The sequence below is a fragment of the Larimichthys crocea genome, chromosome XVIII, assembly GCF_000972845.2.
Source record: "Larimichthys crocea isolate SSNF chromosome XVIII, L_crocea_2.0, whole genome shotgun sequence".
Classification (NCBI taxonomy): Eukaryota; Metazoa; Chordata; class Actinopteri; family Sciaenidae; genus Larimichthys; species Larimichthys crocea.
The window spans coordinates 17303539-17314578 of record NC_040028.1 but is presented as its reverse complement, the minus strand read 5'-3'; the positions used below and the strand labels follow the sequence as shown (position 1 = coordinate 17314578).

Below are 11040 nucleotides of genomic sequence, written 5' to 3'. Positions count from 1 at the left end.
ACACACATGTCTACACACACTATATTATGCATCAAGGATGCATCTGTTTTCATCATAGATTAATTTATTCAAGTGAATTATTGATTTTCATACATAGGAGATGTCAAAAATGATGTTAATCAGCTTAGTAGCTAGGATTATTTTTGAGTTGAAACTATATTGGACGAAGATTAATAAAAAAATGTTTCTCTTTTAACATGTTTTATATGTTAATTTTGTGTGTTTTGAACTAGTTGTTGGACAAAATAAGCAATTTTACATCTTGGGCTCTGGGAACTTGTGATTTCACAACAATTAATTGCTTAACAATATTAGGTATTTTGAAAATCTTAAACAGGTGAATGGTGTCTCTTTCTTCTTCTCCATGAGAACTTTCTAACACTTTACCATGTCCTCTGGCTGCTCCACCTCAGCTCTGTGATTTACAGAGTTTCCTGATGGACAGTGAAGTAAACTGGCTGCTGTTATCTAATGTTAGCTCGGACTGTGAGCTCAGAGCACAGGAGGAGGCATTCACGCCGTGCGGGGGCAAAATGCTGACGAGGAACAGAGCTGGTGTCGTGCCAGAATCAGAATGAGTCAACCTGGGTCAGCAGCTTCTATGGACACAATGACATAATGTCACCAGCAGACGTTTGGTATTTATGTTACAATTAAATTACTTACATATTCATCAATTATCATCATTGTCAATTGATTTTCTGTCAGTTGGCTAATCATCTCAAAAGCTCACATTCTGTATACAGACATTTTCCCACTCTTCTAATGGCCTTCAGCGCTTAATGGACTTTAAATGGTTGATGAGAAACAACCATAGAGTCAATCAGCACAATTATCTCCTGCCTCCTCAATATACTGTAGGGGCTCAAGACTGTAAACCACCAATTAAGGCCCATCTAAAGCTAAAGTCGTTACAGGGGAATAGATAATATTCTTGCTTTGCTGCTATCCAGCAGAGCTGCTCATTAGTGAATGTAGAGCAGCGATTTTCCTCTTCACAGAAATAGACGATGAGGGTTGGTCAGTCTGTAAAACAGCCCATCTGTTGGAGCCAGTTAGTTTGATGGAAGAACCTACCAGAGTTTTATGGCACGTTATTGAATGTGTCTAAAGAGAGGTCAGAGGTCAAGAGCTACATATTGACCCCCAGGCAGTTAAAGTAAAAAGGTGCCTGTCCAGTAAAGTGGACGTTAAGAATCAATAGTGCTGTCGTAGCATTGGCGGATTCGTCGAGACCGACCACTACTGAACCAGGATTTCTGGATTGTCCTTGTTTTCAAAAATACTTCCCAAAGTTCAACTGAAGCTCATAACTTTGACAACTTAAGCAGGTATCTCCCAAAGTTACAGTCTTTTTAGGACAAAATGCCCTCTCTGTGTTATTAGCACAGTTTGCCCTTTGAAGCTCACAGCGATAAATCTAATGTGTGAATTAACTCCAGAACTCCAACAGTTATTAAGTTATTAGTGATTCTGATACTCTTTAGGGTCACAGGGGGGCTGGAGCCAATCCCAGCTGACTTACAGCGCAGAGAGACGGGGTACGGCCTGGGCAAGTGAATGTGTGACACCTTCACCTTTATCCTCTAACGGGGATACGTCAGAGTCAGGAAGGAAGTCAGTGGACGTGACTCAACTTAACATGAATAAAACATCCGTAATTTCTAGCTTAGTCACGTCAGATCAGAATTAATTTCATTGGAAATTGTTGTTGTTGTTCAACAATAAAGAAAACTCAGATGATCCCACGCTAATTCTCGTCATCCAATTACGTCTTTTGTTAGTGATTTGATGTTAGAGAGCAGGAGAAATAACATACTGTGGGTTTACTATGAAATCCAGCTGTGCCGAAGAAAACCATAAAGCAAAAATAGGCAGCTGTGGCATTTCTGTAGTTAAAAAAAAAAGATCTAATTAAGACATTAGAGGTTCTCGTGTATTTAGCGGGGGGTTACAGTAAAGAACTGCACTGTGTGTTGTAATGGAGTCCAAAGGAAAAAGGAGCAGTGGTCGTTAAAGAGATTTATATCCTCTGAATTACCTGCAACAGGACGGCTTCTTTCCCACAGCAACAACAGTCGTTTTCTCACTGTGTTAAAGCATGAATGTCAGTTGGTATGTGATTACATGCTGATCTCAAGCTTTAGCCATGGAGTATGTTGTGTGTGTGTGTGTACACACACAGGTGTGTGTCCCTGTGTGTTACCCCTCTATCGGGAGGCTGCTGATAGGGAAATGGTGAGGCGCAGAGCAAAGTCGGCTGTCATTTTGTAGGAAAATTGCAAAAAACAGCTGTTCGAGACTTATGTGGAGTTTCCATGGCAACCAGATAGGAATTGGTAGCAGAGTGTGGGGAAAGAGCGAGGATGAGATGAGAGAGCAGGGAGAGAAAAAAAACGGAGGATGAGAGGGAAACCTAAATAAGGTACAGATTAGTAGAACGACACGCATCAGAACTGAAGCCAAACTGCAGCTGAAACCACGCACGACAAGTGAATTAGTACTTCTCAGACTCACAGAGACTCAGTCGCTCACCTCAAAATCAGACCGACTGACTCTCCGTCCTTAACCCGTCTTTGTGTTTGTGTAAGACCTGAATACAGCTCTTCAGGAAACACAAAGTACACTTCTCCTCTATGCAAAGAAATAAACTGTATTCTGTGTTGAACTTTCTGAGGTGCTGAATGTGCATGTTCTGTAGGTACAGTGTTAAAAGTACTTTCTTTTCGATTCTCACTGGACCGTGATATTCCATGAATTTGGTGAAACCCCCGTAATGCATCCTCCATAATATGCCTCTTACAGAATTATTGCACATTCTCATCATCTAACATATTCTCTCCATGTACAGCGTCGTTCCTCTGCGGCCCCGTATGAGATTTTGTTCAAATCCCTCACCCTTACAAATGCCCCTGTCTCATGGGTCCTTATCACACATTCATAGTCACAAGAGGCGCCGTCTCACCTCGCTGCCCCATGTTTCCAAAATGAGCTCTGACATTTTTTCTTTGTTTCGATCCTGATGATAAAACATACTGTACAGTTTTCCAGTAATGTTTAACTCTAAATGCAGATTATTGTGTGATGAGTTCTCCTGCTTTTATGGATTACAGGCGTTAAAAGTCTCTAAAACAATGCCATACGTTAACGGCAAACACACCGAGGTGTTAATGCATTTTCACAAGATATCATTTGCCAACTGTGTAAATTACCAAAAGCATGTGTACTCACGATGAATGAGTCTGTGCTGTAGCTGTAGTCTTCCTCTCTTGCTCGCACTCACTGTGTAGCACGGTGGATGTCTCATTGCTGGGATGACATTCGTTCTGTTTTTTTGATAATAAGTACTTGTGAAGTCTCCTCAGGAAATCCAGCGGACAGACCGACTCGGAAAATGTAATTGCTTGTTTGCGAGCAGCAGAGGGAAAGGGAAAATGTGTTTCATTAATACATTTTCTCTGCCGGCCATATTTGGGAAATAAGTGTCATTACACACTTCTTCTTCTCGCTGACGTTAATTGAAACTCTCAAACACAGAAGGAAAGCTATCTAAATTGAATTTCAGCTTCAAACTTCACAGTGCAGACCTCCGTGAGAAAATGACTTCACAAAGTTCTTTTATTTTTACATGCTCTCTCCCATATGAACCTGCCAAACTTTAAAAAGGAAAACTGATGAGTCATCAGGTGAAGCAAAGGTTTAATATTAGAAGCCGAGATAAACACCACTGCAAGTTGAATTGTTTCAATATGCTGCCTGATGATGCAACCGACATTAAAAGGCATCCCTGAACGAGAGGCGCGAGGTTTTAAATTGGATTCCAGCAGAAGATATCACGACATCGCTGTCTGCTGCGTGCAGGCCTCGTTCTGTCAAAAACATGACAGATGTTTCACATGCCTTTAATCCCAGCATGCTCTATCGCAAGGAGGTATCAATGCATCCCTCTAACGTTCACGTTCACCCCTTTTTCTCCATCTCTCCTCTCCTCGCTCCGGTTGGTGTTTTATCATCCGGAGATGATGGTACTAAATTTTATACGGTGTACTGCAAATATATATCAGAAGTGACTGACGGTGACATGTTGTGACACGTTTTCTCCACTGAACAGGACACTGGAGTGTTGGTTCGATGTGAGGCGGTGATGGCAAGCTGACTAGAAAGCTAAGTGTGGTGGTGATCTGAGTGGCACGTTGATTTTCAGCTTCAGCTGCGCTGCCGTCCAGCATATTCATTAAAATTACAACCTAAGAGAGTATAATTATCTTCTCAGAGACCTTAATTTGGATAAAAAGATCTAAATAAATGAAATAAGTAACATTTTGTGATCGTTTAAATGTTATCATGGGTTCAATAACCAGACAGACGATGAGAAGCAGTGCCACTTTGTTGCAGAGTTAAGAAGTGTTTAGGGGCCTGTTTAAACTTCCTGTTTAAACTGGCTGCTCTGTGTAGATAAGAAGCTTTGCTGCACTGATCTGGAGGTGGGGACTGCATCAACACAAATGGCTGAGCATTGGATAACTCCAAAACAGCACACGACTCAAGCCTCAAGACTGAAAGCTATTAATTTAACCTCGGCTCACTCTGGAGTACTGATTGGAGTGTGTGCGAGTCGCCGTGCTGAGCCTGCAGGAAGAATCTATACACGCTGATCAATAATGGTTGGTGGCTGTTGAGATGACTTTGTGTATGTGTATGTACGTTAAGAGTAAGGAACACGATATCTCAAAAACACACACACAAACTATAGACACACAACATAAGCACGGGGGAAAATCTGCGAAGCAGAGATCGGTCTCCACCAGCTAGTTTGGCATTGAAGAGAAGTGGAAGCATTTGGAGGAGGGAGATGAAACGAGATGATCTTAAATGCCAGTGGGGGAGTCAGGGGACCAACAAATACATAACTCATTCCTCTATGGACCATGAATGTCTTTCATGATTATCCATCCAGCCTGTGGAGATATCTCTTACCCTGGAACAAAGTGCTGCACACACACAGATACATGACTACACGACAATAAATCATTACAACAAGGCCAAACATCTAGCACCGGTCGAACAAATGATGCTAACTTCTTGAATGACAACTAACATTTGAACATAGACCATTGGCCAGTGGACAGAAAAGATCATTTCGCACCCTGAAACTAAACAAATACTGCAACAGATATATTTACATAACTAAAATGTGACAAGGAATCGGATGACCTAACTTACTGCTCACCTTTCTTATAACTTTATAAATAATTCACATCAACTCTGAACATTTCTAACATTGTGTTTTTTTAAAGGAGTCATCATCTTAGAAATACATCACACCCAAATGTCATCTTTAATGTTACTCTGTTAAAAAGGTCGGTGACATAATAAAGACTGACTGTAGGTTCGATAGCTGCCAGGGCAACAGCTGCTGCCTTTCCACCGGCGTCTTGCTTTGATGAAGTTTGAAGATTGGTTTAAGGAAAGCAATTTGGGCAAATGTCAAAACCTGAGTGAGCAAGACGTTTGCATACGACAGAAAGGAATGAAGGAGATGAGGTGTAGTGTGTTTCTACCTATAGGGATGTGTGCTGGTGGTACTTTGATGATGATGCTTCCTTCCTGACGTTCTTTCATTTTCTTTCATTTTCTTTCCAATTTTCCATTTTCCCATTGTCTCATCTCTTCTCCACCCTCCTTTATCTCATTGTCCTTCAACTTATTTCCTGTACCGATAAGAAGATCCATTCTTGTGTGACTGTGTGTCTGCCTGGTCAGCAGACTCTCATTTCTGCACTATCCACATATGAACATCTGCCATCTATGAATCTAATTCAACAGGCTTTAACTAATCATCCTCTTTCTGTCTTGCACACTCAAATAAAAAAAACAAAAAAACAAAACAATTACAAGCCAATCAATTTTTTTTCATTAACTGTCACCATCTGGGGGACACTGGTGCTGCAAATTGAAAACCGAAGATGAAGATGGCACACGCACAGTTCATCTGAGATAACAGCGATGTTAACGGTATCATTGTCTGTCAACTAATGGGTGTTTATTTTTGTCGGCGTCTTACGACAGTCTATCGGGCTCATTTCACACTTGAAACTCCATCATGTGGAATTCATTAATGATAACAGTGAGAGCATAAAATAATCAACAAACTGTCAGATTTTCCTGGTAGGCATATCTGATATAGATACGATGAAATACTTGCATCACCATGAGGAAATCAGCACACATGTTTCTGGTGTGGTTTGCTTTCCAGGCAAGATACTGGGTTATCTTGGCAATGACAATGAGTCGAATGCAAATCCCTTGTTCTTTAACCTTTCCAGCAGATGAATCCTTTGCAACACGTGCATTTACATCATCCCTCTTCTCTTAAAATACTTCTGTGGTAAGAGGAAAAGATCCAGAAATTACTTTGGGGGAAAATCTAAGCCTGAGGCAAATCCTATCACTCTGTACAAAAGGAGAAAAGAGCTAACTCAAGCAGCAATGGTGAGACTGTTATCACTTGGTGCCTTTGCACCAGCGAGGGACACTCGAGAACCAATGTCAAGATATAGCAAGTGCTGATCCAGTGTTACCTCAAAGAGATAGATGCTGGAATAGAGACAGAAGTGCAAGACAGGCCAACACAGAGTAACAGAAGTGTTACTGTCTGAGGTTAATCTGTACCTCATGCCGAGACTGCTGCATGTGAGTCTACTATTTTGTTTGTACTAGGTCCAGTTCGTGCCATGAACACCACCAGAAGATCAGGAGGCCTTCCCATAGCAAAACAAAAAGGTAGTCTGGGACCAGTTCAGTGGCATGGTGGTGCCTGTGTGGTAGGTAGGCATTAGGCCGAGGCGTAACAGATCTGATTCATGCCAAGCCAAGGAACCCTGGTTTCAGTCTGGCTGTTTGCAATGGGGCACCAGCTGCTCCCACAGACCCCAGCTGAACCTCATTGGCACCCAGAGAGCAGAGATTAACACAGTGACCTGCAAAGACTGCTTGTAGGGCTGACACAGATACGCCCGGACAGCTGGGCAAAGGACTGGCATAGACAAAAGGAAGGCGTTCAGAATAAAGCGAACTCATAAAGTTCACTTCACTCTCTGATCTCACAAAAGCAGCCTGAGTAATTGCACGTGTCTTCACTGGGAGCCCAGCAGGCTGCAGTCCTGCTTAGACCTGAGGCCAGATATGATTTAGTGTGTGCCTGAGAAAAGCTCTCCCAGTCCTCTTGCTATTCTCAGACACGAATGCAGATACACAGAGGCAAAGATGTTCACTAAAAACAGTTTAAGAAAAAGCAATGAGCTTCAGCAAATCTACTTTTTGATTATTTTTAAATGTTCCCGTGCATAATGATTATTATCTTGTGTATGTAATCTGCACTTGTAGAAAACAATCATTCCCCCAGCATTGATATAAATTGCTGAAGGCTTGAATTTGGACTGATATTTTCACATGCTAATGTTTGTTTTGATGCATTACTTTATTCTCCACTGTTACTTTTTGCATTAGTTCATCTCACAGGAACATTTCAAACCCTCGTTGCTCTGCCCAGTTGATAGAAACCAGAGCTGGTCTATTCTATGGAGTTACTGTGTGCTCTCAGCAGCAGACTGTGTCATCTCAGCTAAGGTATTTTTGTCCTTGGGAGCTGTTTCTATCAGGATAAAAGCTTCATTCTGTTCTCCTCAGTCGAGTGGATACTTTCCAGCAGAACAAATTGTGTAACCTGCAGTCAGCAGCACAGTTTTGACCCACTTGTATGTTTGTGTCAGGTCAATATAAATGAACAAGCGCTGCACATCTAGTAACCAGGCATCCACACCCTCAAAAGTTTACTCCCTTTTCTCTGACACGCATGGCATCGTACACGTGTCCACACGCAGTACACACCTTCTTTGTCGTCACGGCGAATGATCGCATCCTGTATGACGTCGGTGAGGCTGAAGCGGACGCGCTGCTTCTTGTGGTGGGCGGGCGGGGCTCGGACCTTCACGCCACCTTGCTGGCGCTGGAGGCTCTTTTCCCTCTCGTAGTACGCCCTTATTTGGTCACAGCGCATCCTCCTGACCAGGCGCTGGCGCTGGCCAATGGGGAGAGACTCCAGCAGACACTGGTCTATCTCCATGTTCTGACGAAAGACATTACATAGCTGGAAACAACCTGGTGAGAAAGACAATTAAAATAATGTTTAGCTGCACCAAACTGCAAATATTATATTTACGCATCATTTGTTTTCAACCAAGCTCTGTTGGCAAGCTGTCCCTGCTAAAATTGAGGACGACAATCTGGTGAATCAGTGGAAACACTGCAGCCCATAATAGCATTCAGCCTAATACTGATACTGAGCTAATGAGGCAAAGCTCAGGTGATAAAACACACGAACACTGACACTTTCACTTCCAGGCAGAGCTGTCTTATTGTTCTGTGTGCATGCATGTCTGCAGTAGTCCAAATCGTATGTGGGCAATCATTGAGCATATTCACTGTAAAGGATATCTGCTGTGTCTGTTCAGCCTTGGGGTGAGTGGAGAGGAGCAGCCCAGCATTTTGTGTGTCATCCCTTCTCTTCCAACAGTGTGCAGTGATTCTCCTGACTCTGCAGAATCTCCCCGCCGCTCAGAGGAACTTAGCAGAACAGATCCCATCGCGAGGCAGCTGCTAAACCTATTAAGACCTGCTTGGCTGATTAGGATGTACAGTGTTTGTGCAGTAGGTGGGCTGAGAATGAGATTCACTAAGTGTGCTCAGGTAAAACCGGTGGACCGTACTTTCTAGTCTTCCAACCACTTAAGGCACTTTTATTTATACACACATTCGTGTGCTGACTGCTAATCAGGCAGGAGCTAATTCACTGACACACTGAGTATCTCGACTGAAAAAGCCGGAGATCGAACCACAGATCCTCCGAGCTTCCTGAGCCACAGCAGCTGGTTTTAAGTAAAAGTATGCACATGAATCTGGAACACTGACAGCACTGATAATTCAAACAGATTCAGGTCGCAACCACTCCACGGTAAGTAAAATACTTAGAGGACGTCTTTGCAGAAATCGAGTTTGTTTTTCTTTCTGACTCACCATCTAATCCCTCTCTGGCCCTGACTGTCTCTGTATCTCATCTCTTTTATCAAACTCTCGGCCTTTTGTGCCTTTTTTCTGTCCCCTCCTTAGAGAAACTTTGTCTCTTCATTGATCTCCAGTGTCTCTATTTCATGTCTCTCTTTTAGAGCGCACATCAGTCTGTCTGGAAAGTTTGACGTACAGTACTTGTTTTTACTGTCTGTCACACTCCTGTCTGTCTCTTTCTCACTACTTCATCATCATCGCTCTTCATATCCGCAGAGTGACATGAGCTAGTCCTTGAACAGTCCCGACATCAAGGAGAGAAACACAGTGCAATAATAGAGACGGCCTCAACAGTCCTCCAACAGACACGAGTGGACTGTTGCTACATTACACAGTAAACTGCTGTCTCTCATCTGCAGGGCCCGAGGTGTGTTTGCACCTAGATCTTTATCGTGTCGAGACAAAGCCACCCTGGCACACAAAAAGGGGCGTCCTTTGTGCCCTTTTCTGTTTTATATACATCTACACATTCATTCCAACACCTGTCTCTTACACCACCCCCCCCCTTTTCCACACACACACACACACACACCTTTTGCACTACACTAGTGCCATCTGCTCTGGTGAGGCATGTAAAAACAGTTCTTTTGTATTCAGGCCCCAGACATGGGCGGTCATTATTATACTGTTCATGCCAGGTGTCTGCTTCAACTGTATTTTATTTTAGGAACTTGGCTGCAGGTTGAGCACGAGCGCACACACACACACACACACACACACACACACACACACACACACACACACACACACACACACACACACTAGTGCCTTTTCCAATAAAATGCCACTTCATCCCACCACGGTCCAGCCTCCTCACTCTGCCTTTTTTCTTTTTTTCTTCTATTCTCACATATTTATTCTCCTCACCGTCTCTTCTACCCAGCTCATTTTGATATGTGACTTCCAGTGGGAGTAGACGTGGTGTGTGTTCAGTCTAGTGTCCACAGCAGAGTCACTGTGCTGATATAAAGGTGGCCTGATGTATTGTATGCTGACACACGGCTCACTGCAAAGCTGCAAGTACAAGGTATAGGAGGTGTATGGAAGCGGGTAAAATGTAGGGTGATTATTTTCATGATCAGTTAAGCTGACATGATTTTCTTTATTAACTGGTTCATCATTAATTAAAAAAATAATGAAATCATAGCTTCTTATTTGTTGACTGGTCGTTTCACACCGCTGTGTTGCAAGCGAGTAATAGTTTAGTAGTCAAGTCTGGTGGAAAAGGTCCAGTTTCTCTTCTGTGTGTCCTTACATCTCCAGCATCATCAAATCCTTCCACTATTCTTCATGAACCAGCAGTGCCTGCCCTCTCCTATTTGATTGTCCAAAGCCAAGTGGTTACCACCACCACAAGTTCAGCACAGTGAACTTTGAGAGCACAGGTGTGAGGAACTAAAGGTTAACTGTGAGAATATTTGGCACACGAAAAATCACTGACACAGCAGATTTCTTCCTTTTTTTTTTATCTCTTGTTCTCTTTAGTAATATCTAGTGGTGCTGTTGTGGACTGCAACCCCCTCATGTCACCCTCAGCATTAAGGAGGAATTACAATGAAAACATGCAAAAGGCACAACCTAAAGCCAATCTGGGCTGCATGGCAGTTCAACATGGCCAAAAACATAATGATTCTTATCTTCAGGTGCTTATAAACTAATGAATTATGCATATTATATTCCATACTGGACCTTTAATACTTATATAGCAGAGATCATAAAGCACACTAGCTGTGACTCCTCTCATCTCTGCCTTGGTTTGGTCTCTCATATCCTTTACACACTCTGTCGTATCATCCATTAAACATGCATTCAAGGTTACAGTCACATCCAGCAGATGGGAACATACACAGCAGATCGATAACCATTAGATTCAGCTCAACACCCTGAAGTAAAATAACATTTTGTTGGTAAAGATAT

The 11040-nt window shown here is 42.6% G+C and overlaps 1 protein-coding gene across 4 annotated transcripts in view; it reads right to left on the bottom strand.

Annotated features, from left to right (window-relative positions):
• myo16 (myosin XVI) overlaps positions 1 to 11040 on the bottom strand; it is a 95893-nt gene that overhangs the window by 63389 nt on the left and 21464 nt on the right. For all 4 annotated transcript variants that reach the window (XR_003464158.1, XM_019261183.2, XM_027291004.1 and 1 more), the window contains exon 2: positions 7891 to 8160. Coding sequence is in view for 3 of the 4 variants with exons in the window: in XM_019261182.2 (XP_019116727.2) it covers positions 7891 to 8160 (270 nt within the window). In the remaining variant the exon portion in view is untranslated. The remainder of the gene's footprint in view (positions 1 to 7890; positions 8161 to 11040) is intronic.